The sequence below is a fragment of the Diceros bicornis genome, chromosome 3 (assembly GCF_020826845.1).
Source record: "Diceros bicornis minor isolate mBicDic1 chromosome 3, mDicBic1.mat.cur, whole genome shotgun sequence".
NCBI classification, from domain to species: Eukaryota; Metazoa; Chordata; class Mammalia; order Perissodactyla; family Rhinocerotidae; genus Diceros; species Diceros bicornis.
Window position 1 is genome coordinate 47,641,076 of NC_080742.1, and position 20,288 is coordinate 47,661,363.

The 20,288-nt window shown below is 41.0% G+C and overlaps 1 protein-coding gene across 2 annotated transcripts in view; it reads right to left on the reverse strand.

Moving 5' to 3' along the window:
* Nucleotides 1–833: 833 nt before the first annotated feature.
* RAPGEF5 (Rap guanine nucleotide exchange factor 5) overlaps nucleotides 834–20,288 on the reverse strand; it is a 221,499-nt gene continuing 202,044 nt past the window's right edge. For both annotated transcript variants that reach the window (XM_058527007.1, XM_058526996.1), the window contains exons 23-26: nucleotides 19,148–19,235; nucleotides 13,351–13,415; nucleotides 8,661–8,715; nucleotides 834–5,018 (exon numbers count right to left, since the gene is read on the reverse strand). In XM_058527007.1, coding sequence (XP_058382990.1) covers nucleotides 4,900–5,018; nucleotides 8,661–8,715; nucleotides 13,351–13,415; nucleotides 19,148–19,235 — 327 coding nt within the window. In that variant the 3' untranslated portion in view covers nucleotides 834–4,899. The remainder of the gene's footprint in view (nucleotides 5,019–8,660; nucleotides 8,716–13,350; nucleotides 13,416–19,147; nucleotides 19,236–20,288) is intronic.

The following is a 20,288-nucleotide window of genomic DNA, read 5'->3' on the forward strand; positions in this document are numbered from 1 at the left end:
AAACCACCTCCAAATCTCAGTGGCTTCTAATGATGATGTTTTATTTCTTACTCAGGTTACACATCCTTCACAAGCTGGATACCCAGGTGGATGGAGACGCCTTTACCTGGAACACTGCCGGTCTCATGGCAGAGGAGACTGGCAGGCATAGGCTACCTCATAAAGCTTCAGTTTACAAGCTGCACGGGTCACTTCTCCCATTTTTCATTGGACAGAGTGAGACATTTGGCCACTCCTGAGTTCAACATGGTGAGATACATAATCCTCTTGCAGGAAGGGATTACCAGATGCCAAAGGCTAAGTTTGACATCAATGGGCAGGATGTATAATCCCCCCATAGGCAAGGGTGGAGATTTTGACCAGTGATACGGTCTGCCATAGTGTATATACAGCTAGTCTTCCCACTTCCTCAGAGCATCGTTAGGACTCCTTTGCTTTTTCATCCCATCCGTAGCTCTTGTGCTGTCAGGGCCTCTATTCTAGGCCTAGAGCATCACCCCCAGGGCCTGGAGCCTCCCTCAGTATCTGGGTTGATAAGGGAGAGTTCCTGGTCCTACTCTAGTGGGTGACAGGGGTTTTTGGTGTCCCCAAATCCCAGAATATGAGACTATTGAAGTGATTTCCAACACAGGGCGTTTGGGTTCTCCATAACTCAATGGCAGCGTAAGTGATATAGGCTTCTACAGACTGCCTGAGAATCTCTTCACCATTCTGTAGCTCTCTCGGTGAGCAAATGATTTCTGAGTTCCAAACAACTGAGCATACTATGCTGCCAGAACACAGGCTATGTAGCCCACAAACATCACAGACAAAGCAAGAAGCTATGAGGCATGAATAGTATCTTTAACATCTTATATTTGGAAAAGCAGTTTTAAAAAAACACTTGAAAATACAAGATAAGGTAACAGTGACTTATATACGTTTCACCTTATATTGCTTGGCCATTTTTACATTTAAATTATTGCTTACTAGCTTCGATAAATACACAGCACAGTCATATATACAGAAGCAGAAAGCATGATATATGAGAAAGGAAATACTGTTAATGGCAATTCTGGTAATTCAACAAATGTTTCATATTTACCAGCTCTTATAATGGTGGAAAACTACAAAGTGTAGTCCCTGAGAAGTTAGGTAGACACCCTGATTGTGGGTTTTCTATCTTCTAATTGTTAACGCAAGCTGACAATGTCACAGCAGTCCTAACTAATGATACATTAAAAGGCAAGAGTCTTTGCTTCAGGTCATCGATTTCATCCCAGTATTTAATAACAGTGTAATATGAATACAATAAATAGGCTATGCAAATAAATATTACTCTGCTAAAAAACGTTTAGTATATACAGCTTTGCTTTATACAGTAGTACATTTTCATCTAACTTTTTGGCAATTTTTAAAAACTTTTTTCCCCCTACTAGTTTTAAGCACAATGGCCCACTCATTAATAAGCAGGCTGAAATTTTAAGGACGTGTCTTTGAAGCATTGAAAAGAAACTCCATGTTAGACAACTGCAGTGGACCTGGTCTTCCCCATTATAAAGTTTTTGCCTAGTTTCTGAGAAGCTTGGATTAGTTGTGCCATTTGGGAACGCTAAGATTGGGATTTGTGGTGTACTGGCTGTAAAAAAACGACAGGGCTGGGACTGGGGCAGCAGTGAAGGCCCAGCTCCAGGGACCAGAAGTCACGGCACCCTCTCTTTCCTGCAACTGTTTCTCCCCACTCGGAGGCAAGAATACATTTGTGCAACATCTTGTCCCTACCAACTGGCAGGTGTGGGTTTTTACTTTATCCTCATGCTTCTGAATTCAATGTTTGCTCCATCCAACTTGTTTGTGGATAGGAGTCTAGGAAAATGAATTTATTCTAAACATAATTAATGGTACTAGAATAAAGTGAATGTAGGCCATAATATTTATCACTACAACCGTTTAGCAATTGTACAGATTATAACAAAGAGTGAACTTTACAACACTGTAGCCTTTGGAGCATCTGCAAATGTGTATGGAAAAAAAACATTCAGAAAGGTTGCAATTTTGCCTACAGAAACTTGTCCTGTGCTAATACCAAAGCAGGGCTGGTTTGCTGGAATGCTGACAGATCCACAGACCTGCAGGACCATCTGGGAGCTGTGCTGCAGCAAAAAGAACCCACTGAGCCATGTCTGTGCACCACTCGCTGGTGAAGGTGGCAGATTACCAGAGATTTTCAGAGTGAGTGGAGATTTTATGTGATCGTAAAAATCTACGAGAGCTGGAAAGAAGCATAGACATCTTCCAGTCCACCCTTCTAGCCAGAACAAAACCTATTCCAAAGGGGCCTTGGCAAATATTTGGAGAGGAAATATGGCCCATCTTTAACAGGGAGTCGCTTAAGTCCTGTGGTGGCCTGTTCACTGTTGGAAAGCGCAGGTTCGCTAGAAAGAGCTTCATGTCGAGCTAAATCTGGTTCCCACAATTCTGCCTTGAATTCTTTAATTCCAGTTTAAGTCCTCTCAGAGCTTCTGAAATTTCTGAGAGCTGCTGCCTGGGAAATCTCTGGAGACAGTTGTTAAATTTCAGAAAGACTTGGAGATCCTGACATTCAGAAGACAAGGATGGAAAAGCAAATGTAAACTAAACAAAATCCTCCCTTCCCTTGGCTGCCCTGAGAGCCACATGACCAGGCCGGAGGAAACGGTGAACAAGCACTATTTTCTCCAGGCTGTTTCCACTCATGCCATGTGGGATACTCTGACTACACCATCAAAATGTGTTCAAACATGATGCATGTGTGGATTCGTTTGGCCATGTACATATTTCAATTGAGGTCTAAGCAGCAAGTGCTATGCTGAAATAGTTCTCCACTGAAAATCAGTCCTCAAGAGGTAACGTTCCAGTTGGAGCAACGGAGATCTAATGTGAATAAAAATTTAAATTGTAAAACATAGAGACAGTGTCAAAATGGCCTTCCAAGATTAGATTGGCCAAATATTTCTCCCTAGCCTAGAGAAAAGACCAGAACACATGCTTGTGCTGTAAGCCCATGCTATCCCCAGTAATTGCCAAGTACTATCCCCAGTAATTGCCAAGGGGAGCACTCATCCAGTGTTTGATCAACCATGAGAGAAGTCTGTTTTCCCTGGTTCCAGTGGCTCTGGCCTCCTCCAGTGGGTCTCATTCCATTCCCAGCAGCCTGGAGCATTTCTCTGAGTGGGCCAGCCCTGGATGGTGCCTTTCTATAAAACCTTGTTAATTTTCAGGAATGAAGTTTTACATGCCAGACAGACGTGGTTCCTTCCAGTGATCTCTCAAACCCACTGTATTTCCCAAGCCCAGGAAACAGCACGGCTATAAAGGTGTCAGAAAGCATCGGACACACCTCAGTAATGAGGTGTTGATGAGACAAAAGGAAGCAGTTCTGTACGGGCACCTAAGAGATGCAGAGGCAGGAGTGGTGACAAGTGCACCAGGATTCATGCGAGTGGAAAGTGAATGAACCTAATACACAAAGCAGGACCCTTGTATTTTAGCAACGTGACAAGGATCTAGCTGGCAGGGGTGGATTTCACTGTATCACATAGGCTTTTTTGTTCATTTGAAGGTGGGGGGAAATCCTCTAACCAGTTCTTGAGAATAGCAAGAGGTCTTATTTACTGTAGGAGCCCCCATCTGTAAAAATGGGAATAAAAAAAGACTTAAAAGACTCTGAGATTTTGGGGAAAAAAAGACAAATTATAGAAAGGCTCCCTGCCTTGGTTGGGAGGTGGACTACAGGACTTCTAGGTGTCCAACGTAAACCAGACATTTGGATATTTCAGGGTGCTTTTCATTTGCTGAAAGATGGGCAATCACCACCACCGTAATACCTTGCTCTTCTCTAGGGAGTGCTAAGTGCTCCACACATGAAATCCTACTTAACCTCCCTGTGCTGGCTGTTATCATTCCACACTATGGGCAAGGAGCCTGGCGGAGGCATGCAAAACACTAGGGCATCATCAGGCACAAGAATGCAGACTTTTGTGACTCTGTCACCTCAATAAACAGTCACTGAGTACCTACAATGAGTCAGGCACTGTACTTTTTCAAAAATCATATTGTTCCCAATAAGAGATGAGAGCCTGCTTGCACATGTAAAGAAAATCTCCAGAAATTAAACAATGAGTCAGTTTCTTAAAGATTACTATTTTTCCTTGTTGGCAAAGCAACTTAGTCTAACTTGCCTATAGTTGCAAATCAGTTGTGCAGAAACAAATTCACCTGCAAGCATACATCGATAAGTGATTGTGGATGCAAAGAAACGCATGCCTTGACATTCCTTCTGGAAATCAGAGCATGGATGCCAGCTGCTGGTCCTCCCTAGCTTCCTAGATACAAGTAGCTTTGGTGATGTCACAGTTTGTATCCACAGAGACCGTTCCTTCTCCCTGGAAATCTACAGATGCCATCACTGTCTTTAGATATTCAAATGAGCTCCTCCTTTGACAGCCTATAAATATTAATCTACTACCCAGCCAAGTAGAACTTCTCCCTGTTTCCCACACACTCTTGCTGAAATATTTGGCCACCGTATGACATGACACGTTCTCTTGTCTTGTCGCTGACACATCTCAAATTGAAAGCTGGACTGGGTCAACAACGTGACCCTAAGAAACCAGGCTTCTCCATTTCAAGAATGCTTCTGACTCTTCTTCTGCCTTCGTGTTCCGAGAGCAGCGTGGGGAGGCCTCTCCCCATCTCTGGTGGCTGACATCACTTCCTGAGCACACTTTGGCTGGCTTTCCTGTGTGTGTCGTGTGATATGCTGATAAAACTCAGCAACTTCTTTTCTCACAGGAAAGCAACGTGCTTGGCACTGACATTCCCATAGCTCAAAGTGCTGCAGTTATGGGGGCGGTGAGGCGGCGGGCAGGGTGGCGGGGCTCACACCCGAGGCTCAATCCTGTGTGAGAGCTCAAACAGGGCCTGCTGGTTGTCAATGACATACAGGTGATTAACGTAGGATTTCAACTCTTGGTGCTCTTTTGGAGACATATCACTTCCTATTTTTGGAGGAAAAAAAGAGAGTCAATCTCAAGAGCAGTAATGCTATTTATAAATACCAGTAAAACCCCACATTAAGGCTTAGAGTAAATCTACCAGGTGGACTCTCGAGAGACATCTTTATTCTAACAGTGGAGATGCTTTTTCAGCTCAGACTAGATTCCTCAGGCCAGGTAATTAGATGGCAAGGTATTTGTTTTACCGACATTTATATAGCATTTATTACTTAACATTATATAGTATTTAGTGATTATGTTATTATCCCCCTTGACAGAATGGCCAACAGCACGGACACACAGCAAGTAAGTGGCACAGCAGGACTGAAACCCAGGCCAAGTGGCTCTGAGTCCATGGTCTGAGGTCCCGTGTCACGGCAATTACCCATTTAAATAGCTTTCACTGGCTCTTATATCTCAGTCTGCAATTGTCAGAAATCATTGCCAATCTGGTGAGTGCATGGGCACAATAGTTTTTTTTTTTCCTTAGATTTTGTATAATCCTTTGGTGTCTTTATTTTTTGAAAAACGAAAAAATTAAGGGACTAACTGAATGAATAGATATCACAGAACTGAACTTAAGGTATGGTTAACAGGCAGAGTGGGTTCCGAAAGCATGTGGATGGGCTAACGTCTACCCAGCAAAGGACAAGGCAGGGGGGTTTCCACCCCAAATCCAGGGTGCTTAAAGAACGGAAGGGCCACAGAGGCTTTAGTGCACTGTGAACACGTACATGCCATGCTGGTGACAGGATGATAAGGAACCAGAGATAAAGTAGCTGGGACAATGGGGCAAATGGGGCAAACCCACTTGCCATAGTCAAAAACAAACAAAATCCAAACCAAACCAAACCAAACAAAAGGACCCCAAACCTCAAGGCACTGGGAGACTGGCTAAACTGCGCTATAGTGAGACAATGTCAATGCAAGTGCCGGTGACGTCACATCCTCTGGCTTCCTGGAATTTCAGATGGGAGAAGCAGGGTGTGAGACTGGAGTCCAGCTTGAGCAGAAGGACGGAGCCCGCAGGAGGCTGAGCATTTCAATGCAGCAATTTTTTCTCTTGGTGAAAACCCGTTTTTTCCTCTTCCATGGCAAATGCATTTTATAATTTAAGGCTTGTATGTCACGGGTGGCTTGTAATTCTTAGGTTTACTAGACACAAAGCTTCCTGGTTTCAAAAAGTAAAAGCACCAGGAGTTATCTCACTTGTTTGAAAGTGATCAAAAAGCTGTATTATTCTAGAACACCTTCTTTGGAAGACACCGAGAGACTGCTTTGGTTTAGAAAACATGATGCTACAAAGATAATTTCATGACAAAAAATAACAAATGTTGGAAAGGATGTGGAGAAAAGGGAACCCTCATTCACTGCTGGTAGGAATGCAAACTGGTGCAGCCACTATGGAAAACAGTATGGAGATTTCTCAAAAAATTAAAAATAGGAGTACCTTATGATCCAGCTATCCCACTTCTGGGTATTTATCCAAAGAACTTCAAATCAATAATCCAAAGAGGCTTATGCACCCCATGTTCATTGCAGCATTATTCACTATAGCCAAGACGTGGAAGGAACCCAAGTGTCCATCAAGAGAGGATTGGATAAAGAAGATGTGGTGTATGTATATACATACATATATATATAGTGGAATATTACTCAGCCATAAAAAAGACAAAATTGTCCCCTTTGCAACAACATGGATGGACCTGGAGGGTATTATAAGTGAAATAAGCCAGACAGAGAAAGACAAACACTGTATGACCTCTCTCATACGTGGAATATAAACTAACACACGGACAGAGAGAACAGTTTAGTGGCTACCAGAGGGAAGGGAGTTGGGGGGTGGGCACAAGGGGTGAAGGGGCGCATTTATATGGTGACTGACAAATAATAATGTACAACTGGAATCTCACAATGTTATAAACTATTATGACATCAATAAAAAACAAAAAAGATGACAATGAATGGTTCCAACCATGACACCTGACACTTGAATGGCACTTTATAATTTATGAGTGGCTTGACTAACATTATCTCATTATACCCCAAATGCTGACATTGGTTTACTATGCCTATATAAACTTTCAAAATGAATTTAGATAATTCAGTCCCAAACCTGATTTTTAAAGATATATAAATGTAGAACAGAAACAGGCCTGATAGTTGTTTAAATTTCTCCTTTGCTTTGTGCTACGCAGACTTACTCTCTGGTGATGGGAGGTTCAAGACAGGGCAAGGCCAGCCAAGCCAGTATAACCTTCCTGTCCACACTTGCAGCGTATATAAACCAGAGTCCTTTGGTAAATGAGACTGATGTCTTAGAATTAGCTGAGTACCCATAAAAACTTGAGAAGCAAAGGAGGATGAAATAAATATGAACCCATTACTCATCAGCAACCTTATGCTTGTACATTTGAATGGATCTCCATGACAATGTTATTATCACTGTTTCTATTATAATTGCATTGTGCTTGTATACTTACTGGAATTATATAAGCACATATCAAATGGTATTAACTGATGTGAATATTTAGAAAATTAAGCCCTGTATTTATAATTATTCTTTTCAAACAGAAACTCTGTAATTCATACAGAAGTTCAGTTGCTTTATTGAGGGACAAGTTACTTTATTGCCAGCCAAGACCAGCCCAGACACAAAAGAAATTCTTAAGAATATGTGCCTATTCTTAGGAAGTGGGACTTTGATTTTTCTATTTTATATATGCTTCTGTATTGTTGAGAAAATTGTTTTACAATGAGGATGTATTACTTAAAGTAAGTTTTACTTACTGGTTACCTTTGATTGATTTATAATTATTAAACTTAACTTTCTATTTGTTTTATTGCCCTTGATATCTATAGAATCTGTACAAGGCAAAGGAAAGGGTATGGACCAGGAAGTCAGGTAGACTCCATCTAAATAATGGCAGAATGAGTTAACCTCTCTGAGCCTCTGTTTCCTGCCCTGCACTCTCAAGGTTAATAATCTCCAATCACCAATCACCAATACTGGTGTCAGGATTCCATTGTCCATATGAAAGCTCCTTGAACTCAGTAAAGTTGATTTTCTTCCTTCCTGTGATGTTTTAACTCCATGATTTAAACATAGTATAAATTATGCCTGAGATTTAAAAATGGACAAATATTCCCACATACATTAGTCTCAGTGGGGAGTCAACAAAAGTGCTCAGAAAAATACTTTTCAGTGAAAGGCAGCTCCAGACAGGAAGCTTTTGTTGGTGAGGAAAGACTCTGGAAGGCTGTTTTAGGCACTTTTATAAACTATATTCCTATTCCAGGAAGGCTCCAAGCAAGGAGATTAGGGATGGGGTCGCCCCTGGTAAACTCACTGGTAATTGTGAGCCAATGAGCCAGAAACAAGACTTTCTGGGCAATTATCTCAACTCATCTAAAAGTCACTCTGTATGCTGTAAACTTGCTGCCACGAGAGGGTAAAAAACTGCCATATTTTGTCTTCCTCTGCATCTCAAACATGCAGTGATGAAACAGAGAATATAGTATATGCTTACAAGATGCATATAATACTTTATAATCTGTTTCAATTTATTACCACCAAATGCTTGTGATATGGTCACAGTCTGTACCAATGAATGGTAAAGTCCACAGCCGACTTCGATTACTCACCAAACTGGTTTGTCCTGCAGTGTCTCAGGGTTCGGACCGTGTCTGCAATCATATGCTGGAAGGGAGAGCAGGAAACATATCAATGGAATGTCATTTAGGGTGTTGCTGAAGTAGCAGTGCCTGCTAGGATGGAAGGATGTTTGCACCCTTGGGTGTAAACTGAAGAGCTATATTTGGAGCTGGACTTAACTTTAATTGATAATATTGTGCTTGGATTACAAAAGAATATTTAGTCCTTGTCTGTAGAAACAGTGGTTCCCAGACCTAGTTGCACAGATTCTAACTGAGCCTCAGGAAAACACATTGTGAAGAAATTCAGCACTCCCATCCCCTAACCACCTGTACCAAATCTGCTTAGGCATTTCACTTCATGGGATGTTTTACCTTCTCTCCATGAAGCCTTTCTGAGATCTCCCTTCTGAACTTGGGAGGCTCCATTCTCAACATCCCCGCTATTCTTTGCACTATATATACTGGATGTGTGTTGTCATCATTGCTGTGGATCTTTTCTCCTCCTCTAGACCAGGTACCACTAGAGGACTTTGCATGCCCAGCCTACCATATGTCACATACATTGACTCACACATACTTGCAGAATGGAGGTAGGAATTTTTGTGGAATCAAAGACTCAAGAATCTCAAATGGTGACGGGAAATGAGATCTTCATGAAAAGACAAACATTTTCTAAAACATCATATCTTTACAAGACTGTTTATAATTTACATTCCCTCCTACAATCTTCAGCATTCCACTTTAATTTCTTTCTTTAAAGTTCTCACTGATCTCCAGACAGTTTTCTTAAACTTGCAACTGCTTCTGACAAGATCCCATCACCTCATACTTGTGTCCTACACAATCTTCTAGCTCCATCATTCTTAGTTTTCCAGGATGAAGGAAAGACAGCATTTAGGACAAGACCATTCTCCACTACTGTTCCTCCTAAACGGTTGCCAGGATAATCTCCAAACACTGTTGTCATCATCATGTTCTAGTCCTCTGGAAAGTCTACAGTGACTCTCTACTTTGTTTCATATCAAAATCCAAACATCATCCTATTATTCAAGAATCAATATTATTCATTATCTGGTCCTCCAAACCTCTCCAAATGGGTCATCATCTTTCATGTCCTGCTTATACCCACTGGACACAGGCTCATCCATATACAGCAAACCCTCAATGAATTATTGCTAAAAGAATAATATTAATACTATTTTGTTTTTACTTAAAATCCAGCAGAACTACAGAAACTATTTGAATATGACCTACTTATTAAATTATTCTCACAACTGTATTTCTACTCAATAGTGGAAAATTAAATAGGACAGTGCTTATAGCACTGGCTCAAGCTGCATTTGCAAAGGAAATGAGACCTGACTCATGTCTGTGAATGTATTGTTAAATTTCCTTCCCCAAATTTTACCACTATTCCCAGAACAGTTCTCTCGTTGTTTTAAGCTATGGCGTCACTTGATTTCTATCATGTGCCATTTGTGTAGCTCATGCAAGGCTCAAGCTGACTCGAGGCTCAGTACTGAGTGTGGCATTGAAACCTGAGTCATGATCCTCATCTTTAGGCTTTCTGAAGAAGGTGGGAGGAAGATGTGGTAAAAGATGATGCATTTAACTTTGAGGGATAAAGAGAAGAAAAGGCGAAAGCATTTGTTTCTTCATTATTTAATAGTTTGAGACTGAAACATTTAGAGTTGCTGAGGCAGCATAGGGAACAATGGAAATCTTATTAGACCCAGTGAGCACTTCTGGGTCTTTGTGTCATCTGACTTAATGTGTTGGCCTGTATCAGCCAGATAAAGATAATACACTGAATTATTGGCTAGCTGGCTTAAGCTAATATCCATCATGAGGAATCGGCTTCTCACAAGTTAATCCAGTTAGGTTCTATTGGCTCATTATTGTGAAAGATGGTCCTTTTTTAGTTTAAGTGAAACCCTGTCCTTTGCTAAGAAACATTCCTTGGAAATAGTGACTCGACTAGGGAATTCAGTTTCATTCTCCGGCATCCAAGTATAACATAGGGCTATATATAATGTGCAATATATTTTTGTCCTTCTAGAAAAAATTCTAACTTCACTCTGCCTTCTCTGTGCAAGGAAGGGGTCAGCATGAGGCATGCTGTATCTTAAGTGCCATCTGCTTTCAGGACCAGGAACTCACTGATACTACAAAATCTGCTCACTTTAAAAATGATATGCTAGCAAGGGTCTGGGGGTGCATGTGTGCTATGGGTCTGCTGTGTGCATGTATAACTGCACTTATCTTCTAGCTATCTTTTTAATAAAAGTTCTCTTCAGGAATTTAAAATTTCAAATAGAATATTACTTATTTATGCCATGTTATTTCCTTAAACTTGCTGAAAGAATTAAGGGTACAGACAATTATTGACCCTAATAGAAGTACCACGAGTTAGACTTTGTTTCAGTCCCAGCGGTTTGTTTGAAGTCTTGGCATATATGAAAGCAAGACCCTAGACTACACTAGCTGGCATTAAAAGGCTTCCACTGGATTGTTGGAGAAAGCAGGGGAAGACCAGAGGTGATCAGAATGAAAGAGAGAAGGGTGTAGGAATCTTTCCATTGCTCTTTCCCATTTGTGCCTTTAATTGAATTGTTCTCACTTCAGTAGCACCATCTGAGGGGAAATGACATAATGAACTTAACCAAACCTCTGATTCACCTTGGGGAGAAGGTCAACCACCAGTCTGCTCTTAACAATAGACAACAGTTAGCTTATAAAGGGTACAATTGTTCTCCCATGTTCCCTCTGGGGAAAGTTACCAGACCTTTATAGGGAATTGCATTTGGTGTGACACACCTTATCCCATATCTTCACACATGTTCTCTAAATGTGTTGGCCAGGATTTGAAGTAATATTGACCAAAGGCTTCATATTCCTGCAGTCATTTCATTAATACCAAACACTGGAGATTAACCTGCCTAGAGACTAGAATGTTAGTGCCTACAGCCTTTGGTTACAAATAAGCGCCCTGTGATCTTCAGAACATTACACACTGACACAGAACAAATCTCTAAAGAATAAGTACAAAACCCCAACTCTTTAAATACCCATTTCTGGCTGTGTTGGTTTGACCGTAGTATCTAAAACAACTGAGCTCAGATTCCAAAGCACTTAGTGCAGAGAGAAACTTGAAAAATTACAGACAAATCCACTTTAAAAATAACTAGCCATGAAGTGATCGTCCTCAAGTGACTGAAATGGAGCGATGGGAAGATAATCCAAGATGTCTGTCTTCCAGATTCTAGGGGCTTGGGTTTTCAAGTTGTACAGTGGTCCTATCTGCCTCATCCTATGTGTGGCAAGTTAACCTGATGATTAGAGCAAGGCCTTTATGAGGCAAAGGTCAGATGCCAAACCTCGTTTGGACTCATCAGTTTGTACTGTTCTTTGGTCATGGTCTGTGGCCCCCGCCTCATTCAACCTTTTCTCAAATGCCTGACTCAGTCTCACAGGGAACTGGAGGTCAGTTCCTGAGAGAGTTCACACAAATCCATTAGCATTACTGAAAAGGTCACTCAAAGGTCAGAATCTATGGACAGGGGTCACCGGTATCATCTTGAACCATGAAGGATAGTCTAATCTATGACACTAAAGTTCATCTGTCAGACATCCATTCTTCTCTAGTCAACCAGGTCTCTTTGAGCACTTCTCTTTTACAGTGTGCTTAGGGGCAACTCCTCCTCTGCCAGAGGCCAGTCAGAAAGGCTAGAGGAGTCCACTGCATGACAAAGCACCTGGGAATGTCTCGGAAATAATTCAGGAAGAGGCATTTCAGTAACTTGTAAGAAAAGATTGATCGGGACCTCTCACTATGAGCAGGGAGGGCACTTTGCCAGAGCTGCTCTCTCCAGTGGCACCATTTGTCCACAGGTGACAAAGGGGTGGTCCTTCCCCTCACATGCAGACCCTACAAATGCCACCTTCATATCCAAGCTGGGAGCAGGGAGATGGACACATCTCCCCAGAAGAAGCGCTTTCTCCCGTGCCTCGGAGGCAGGGCATGGTGAGACATAGAGACGTCGAGAGATCCCTTTAAAGCAGTAAAGCTTAACCTGACAAGTGTGAATTCCTCCCAACGGGAACCTTACAGTTTTATTTCTGGTTCAGTAACATACCCTCAACCACTGATGTTAATCTAATGAAGTTCCATCTTCAAAGATAAAAAGCAGATTTTCATATTTGGTTCTCAAAACCTTGGTAGCACACTTATTTTTATTTTATTCATTCATTCATTTATTTATTTTGTGAGGAAGACCAGCCCTGAGGTAACATCTGCCAATCCTCTTTTTGCTGAGGAAGACTGGCCCTGAGCTAACATCTGTGCCCATCTTCCTCTACTTTTTTGGGACGCTGCCACAGCATGGCTTGACAAGCGGTGAGTCGGTGCGTGCCCAGGATCCGAAGCGGGGAACCCCGGGCCGCTGCAGTGGAGTGCGCGCACCTACTGCTTGTGCCACCGGGCCGGCCCCAGCACACTTACTTTTAATTGGAATACATTTTACTGACAATGCACAACATGCAGCAGCAAATAAGCTCCTGGAAATCAATGTGGAGTCAATGGGGAAAAAGTACTTAAACTATTTGTTTCTCGGAGCAAGAGAGAAAAGTATACAGTTCCCTTACAGTGGAAAGAGGAGAAATAATGAAATTTACATACCAGCTTTTCAAAATTGACAAGATTATCCAAAAATGTTTTATTTCCTTCATGAATAAATGTTACATCTGAAAATTAAAAATAAAAAGATACCATTAGGAATGGATCATGAGTCAGGGCTGAAGAGGTCGAGATGCCATGCAACTTATTAATTTTTCTTAAACATTATGGATTATTCTATGCATTTGACAAAGGACTTTGAATTGAATCTGTATAGTATTTGATGTGAAAGGGCATAATTTATGTTTGTGTGGGGAGAAAACATAACATTAATGCAAGTATATATTTTGCACTTACAATGAAGCGTTTGACTTCAACCTGCTCAATATAAGCCAACACTATTCTATAACTTGACCAGTCCATTATGTTTTTAGGTCAGAACATTGAGCAGAAAAGAACTGAATATCCAGAAACAACAGGATTTTAATATTTATGTTTAACAATCCTGGCAAAGTGTATGGGACTTGTTTTACTTAAAATGTTAAGATTTAGATTTAGATGTTTAAATTTAGATTTTTTGGTTTTCAAGGCCAGTGCCTGATTGTGTATCAGAAGTGAGTGAGGAAAGCGACAGGTTTGAAAATGGCAAGTCTTCTGGCCCTGTTCAACCGGTAGAAAAGAAAGCATCATTGATAAAAATAACACAAGGAAGGTAGGATGCAGGGACATTTTCCGAGAAAGGAAAGTTACATTTGGTTTGAGCCTCACTGCATTTAAAGTGACAGAAGACATTCAAATAAAAGTCTCCTTTGGGCTGCAATATACACAGGAGTGCCTCCTCAAGAGATAGGGATTTGGGAATTAATTACAATCAAGACAGCAGCTGAAGTTCTGAGAGCGCATGATTTATAAAAACTCAGATAGAGGGTCAGTGACTGAGCATTAGGGAATCTCACAGACAAGAATCAAAGGAAAAAATACACTGCAATTAAAGAGCATGCAAATAATCATGTTATATCACAGACAAAGGAGGGCAAAACAAATGAAAATAATTTTCCAAAATCTAATTAAAATAACCTGATGTAAAACAGGGACAAGAACAGATTAAGCCTCCTATGAACAGAAAGGGAAAGCATTTGCGTTTAATCAAGACTTTGATTCTGCTGGTCCAGATTGGGGCAATTGAGGGATAGGTGCTCCTGAAACCTGCCTCCAACACACCAGCGGCCGGGCTTTGACTGCCTGCCAGGGGGAGACACCAGTTACGTAGTTACACGATACACTGATACAACCCCTTCCTCAAGGCATCCTTTATACACAGCTTCCAGCAGGGACTGCAATGTTTCCCTAAGGTTTTCTTTTCTTTTTCTTTTTTAAGAATGTTCTAGCAGGAAAACAATTTAAAATGACACAGTCATCTGACAAATTCTCTGGTTATTTTATCATCTTTCGTGATCTTGCTTTCGGAAAATAATTGCAAGCTTTTATTCTGTGACAATATTTAGAAAAGAGCAGTCAACACAGATAGCTTTTACCTTTTTTGTATATCAAAGCACTGTGTGCGCTCTCGCCATTAAACACCACCTAAAAGCCTAGTCTCTCCACCTCCCCTAGAATTTGGCTATAAACACCCTCTCAGAGTCCATTTTCCCAGTGTTACAAGGTTTCTCATCCCCTCTCCTATGTTCCCAAGGATGATGATGAGGGGTGATGACAGTAACAACAGCTTATATTTATTAACAGCTTCAGACAAGGCATTAACTCATTTAATCCTCACAACAGACTATAAGGGAAAGCTCTAGTGGGAAAGAATGTGAAGAAACTATGGTCCAAAGAACATGCGCAGCTGGCCCACCATCACAGCTCTAAGTGTCAGAGCCAGGATTCAAACCCAGGGAGCCTGTTTCCTCTCACCACTGTGCCTTTCTGGTACCTCAAGTTGAAAGGATTTGGACATTTCTTACAACCAGTTACAGTCAACTTGCTGAATTTACAGCATATGGGCTGCCTCTGCAACTTGTGTTTCCTTCGTGGCTCCCTGTATCTGTTCTCTCTAATCTTAAGTCTCTCCTCTTCCCGGGTGGTCTCACTTAATCTCAACTCTCAGGGACTTGTAGAGGTTAAAAAGGAGGATGGCTGCTCTAGTGAGGGCAGGAGCTGTCAGGCTAATGCTGGTATCATGACAAGGCAGGGAAGGTGTGTCTGGCCAGACAGGCAGGGAAGAGAGGCTGGAAGGGGCTGCCATCCTGGAGGAGGGGTTTCAAGTGGCTGAAGGTTTTGACACAGTTGAATGGCAGTTGTGTGATGAGGAAGGCATGAGAGAGAAATCAATGGGCAGTTGAGCTCAGAAACTGGGATCTCATTAAGTCACGGGCTGTGAAGCAGTTAAGAGTACCCACCAGGTTCCAAATGTGGGAAATGAGCACCTGCTAGGCCCCTTTCACCTGGAGACACCAGAACACACTCCAAATGCTTCATATACTAGAACTGCTGGATGAAATTACTCCATTTGAAGAGATGGCAAATGAAAGAGGAGGAAGAAATATACAAGCACCCAACATTCCTTTTATTTAAATATCCCCACAAATCGGCAATAATAATTTGCACTCTACGCTACACACACAACCCATGACGAGGACCTCAGTTTATTGTCAAACACCTGTTGATTATTCACTCCGTTGGAAGGGACTACCATCTCCAAACACACTGCATAAAATGGACTATTTGGCTGCTTCTGACATTTAGCTCAGCTGGATCCTTTCTCCAACACTTATTTATGGTTTCCCATTCACCACTTTCTACCAGATTCCACACTACAGTAGGGTGGAGAGTAAATCAAAAAACAAGAAATTCAACTGGGAAATAGGAAAGCCGATGGCTGGAAGGATCCTTGGGTTATGCACTTAGCTGATAATCTGCATGCTTACTGCAAATTGACTATCTCAAAAAGTGAAGCATGGGAGGCCTAACCCTTCTTAACACCCAAGAAGTTCAGTTTGGTCCTTTTTCTCACCCAGATTGGAGGCACAAGGGTAGGGGGTGGGGGGAGTTTTCATTAAAAAGTTAGTTGCTCTAAGGAAGTTCATTGCAACTTTTTAAAATAATTTTGCAGTTTAAAAAAACCTAAGAATTAATGTTGTTTATTTTTTCCAAAATGTCTTATCTCAGGCATGATATATACATATTTAAAATTTTCACACTCTTTTCCTTTGGAAATTATTTCAGACAAAAAAGGTAACTTTTAATATAATAGCATTCTATTGATGTTTATTTTTATATTGACAAAAAATTAAGATAAAGGAAAAATAAGTGCTTAAACTCAAGAAAGTCTAATGAAAAGAAGAAAAAGTTAACTTACTAGAGCGAATGAGTGAATGTATTTTCAGTAGAAAAAAGAAAAAATTTGTTTTGTTGCCAGAAGAGAAGTCTAGATAAACTCAGGAGAGCAGAGAATTGCATCCGAGCTAAGATGTAAGTGTGAGACACTTGACTACATTAAATTTTTTGGGGAGGAAACTACTCATGTATAGCAGAAAGTACCAACTCTATTTAGTATAACTTAGTCAAACTTTCGTTTATTGCTTAATTTTTATCACTGCTGTTTCCCGTGGGGGCGTGGTTGAGCAAGGTGTTGTGAGCTACTGTTTTAGTGTGCTTGATACCTGCTCCTTTTAATCGTTGGGAGTGATTTAGAGGGCATTTTCACTGGGGCGCGGATGCTTGCATGTGTAATTCTACTAATAATTAATAGAAAGGCCAGGACCAAACCTTTATGTTTATGGAGCTAGTAGGCTCATCTGGGCATTTTCAATGCCCTGCTTTAGTTGTTAAGCTACATTAACAGGTGGGTTTTGGGGATTATGAGGTGTTTGTGGGTAGTCAGAATTGTTGAATTTTTGGAAATCAAATCTAGAGGGGTACGAGTCTATGTGAATTTTATTGATTAAAGTAGCATGCTGGTATCAAAAGGAGGGTGTGCGAGAAAGGGGTTAGACTTTACATGTAATTGTGTACTTGATCTTGTTTTTGGGGTTTGGCAAGGTTTTATTAAGTACATGTGGTGTAGGGGTCTAATGGGGGGTGGGGGTATTTTTAATTAAGTTAAAGGGATATTGTCAACTAATTTCTCATTACCTTAAAAATATTTATTGTTTCAAAATTTTTTTCTTCCTAAAATCAATTCCTTTCCCACATTTGTCCTTGTTTCTTATTTTTCCTATTTGTGTCTAAATGATTTTAGAATCATTTAGATTCTAAATGTGTTACTAGCATTACTTCCTACCTGCCACCCCTACTCTCTAGTTGCAGGTGTTTTATTTTGCAAATAAAAATTATAAACCTGAATAAACTCATCTTTCTTTCTTTTTTTTTTTTTTTTGGTGAGGAAGATCAGCCCTGAGCTAACAACTGAGGCCAATCTTCCTCTTTTTTTTTTTGCTAAGGAGGATTGGCCTTGGGCTAACATCCGTGCCCATCTTCCTCTACCTTATATCGGATGCCGCCATAGCTTGGCTTGACAAGCAGTGTGTCGGTGCACGCCCAGGATCCGAACCTGCGAACCCTGGGCCACCGAAGCGAGTGCGTGCACTTAACTGCTGCGCCATGGGGCTGGCCCCCTGAATAAACTTATCTTAAAGGGAAATAAATATGAAGAATCAAATGAACTTTTAAATTGTTATTTTGGCATTACCATGCTCCTTATTTCATGCATTTACATTTAGCAGAATCTTTTCAGCTTGAATGAAGCATCCGTGCATCTCTCAATTGTCCTAATATATTATTGTTTCACACAGATTCTTGCTTTATGCTAGATGAAGACTAAACGAGGACCTGCAGGGATGCAGAGCAACTCAATAATTTTCCAGGCTCTGGTTGTTCTTGAGAGAAGCTGAAGAGGGAATATCAGCTCTATTGCCAGTGGGGCCGGCGATGGGGGTAGGTGGGGGAGGAGGATGGCCAGGCCAACCAGCAATTCAGCTCCTAGGTAACTCATTTCCAGAATCACATTTATGGGTTCAGTCACTGGGGCCTGACCCAGCAGAAGTTATAAGCCTCCATAGGGCACAGGCTATATAAAAGAGTATTCCTATAAAATCCCTTGGAAAGAATGAAAATATGGCCAAAAAAAATGACCAATTCCCTTTTCCCTGGAAAGCACAAATGTAGGATATATACTGAATGTCAGGAGTGTAGGCCAGATTAAAAAGAACTCCCCTTTCATTAATCCCCTTAGTGTGAAAGAGACCACTGGGATCTCATTAGTAAATTAAAATAACACATTCCACGATGAATTATTTGGTGCTCGACAGAAGAGAAGTCTGTGGACTAACTTGGAGCTGTCATATTCCCAGATGGATTCCACTCCTGGAGAGAAGGAGGTACATCTCTACCAATGATTTTCATACACTGTACTGCTGTGTTGACCAAAGGTAGTTCTCACACAGCAGCAGGCTGTGGGCTGTACCTCTGAAATTTAGGTTCCAAACGCAGAGCATGATTGATAACCATTTGGGTTCTTTATGCCAGTCTTATTCTTGGTTGAATTAAGTGGATTGTAAACTCCAAGAAAAGAAGACAATGCTTAGAAGCAGAGTAAAATAAAAATACAAAAGTTTCCAGTGCCAAGTTTTGTGAGTGAAGTGAAAATGCTTTGATGTCTGCTCAAGTACAATGAAGTATTTTAGGCATCTCCGAAATAACTGAGCATTTGAAAAACAATCACAAGCAAACACAATTAGGTCTGAATGTCAAATCTGCTTTAAAGAAATAAACGGAGAGTCCTTTTTTTGCCCTCTATAGTTAGAGTGATAAATTTATGGAATATGGAATTACATAGCACAAAAGACAGAAAAATCGTTACCTTTAAGCAATAAGGGCATGAAAGGGATTTTGGGTGGCTTCATCTTTTTGAACGCATCTCTGTAGGCTTTGTGATTCAGGGAAGGATCCTGCCAAACCAAGCAGATGACAAAGAGAAGGAAAAATCAATGTGCTATAGAAACAATTCTAAATCCACTTTTGCTATACAATTTGAACATGATTTAGATATCGGGGGTTCTTCCTAAGAACGAAGTAGATAAAGGTTTCCTAGGAGAATAAACTCACTAAATTAGGGCAGGAAATCTAGCCAATGAATGAAAGTCAAGTTATTGGTTTACAATAATGGCAGATGACTGCAAAAGAGAGACACCTTTTGACTGCCCTATTATTTTCCTCAAATAGGTTCTTTAAGTACCATTTCCTCTACATAATTTCTATCATGAGGTAACCCCAAAGTCTTTTGTTAGGTACACTGCAAAGAAAAACTGCCCTCATAATGCACAGACAATGCAGAGAAAACAAGAGAACACTGTTTTATCGTATTTTGAAAAGAAACTGTGTATTTTGTATCTAAATCTAAGAAATGGCAAAAAGGAGAAAAAAGGCATAACACACTGATTGCACAATAAATTTATACCAATTAATTTCATAGGCTTTGAAATGGACTATACTTAAAAATCTGCCTTCTGAAAATCACATCAAAAGAACCATTCTCACTATCTTTTTTCATGGAGAGGAAGAAGCATTAACTGTCAACTTACTTCACTCCACAAGAAGCAAAGCTAGCGGCCGGCCCCATGGCTTAGCGGCTAAGTGCGCTCGCTCCGCTACTGGCGGCCTGGGTTCGGATCCCAGGCACGCATCGATGCACTGCTTCTCCGGCCATGCTGAGGCCATGTCCCACATACAGCAAATAGAAGGATGTGCAACTATGACATACAACTGTCTACTGGGGCTTTGGGGAAGAAAAAAAAAAAGGAGGAGGATTGGCAATAGATGTTAGCTCAGAGCCAGTCTTCCTCAACAAAAAGAGGGGGATTAGCATGGATGTTAGCTCAGGGCTGATCTTCCTCACACAGACACACACACACACACACACAAAAAAGAAGCAAAGCTACCTTTTCATATACAAGTGAACTAGTCTAAACTACCTGACACGGTGGAGTGCAGGGACTGGCCAC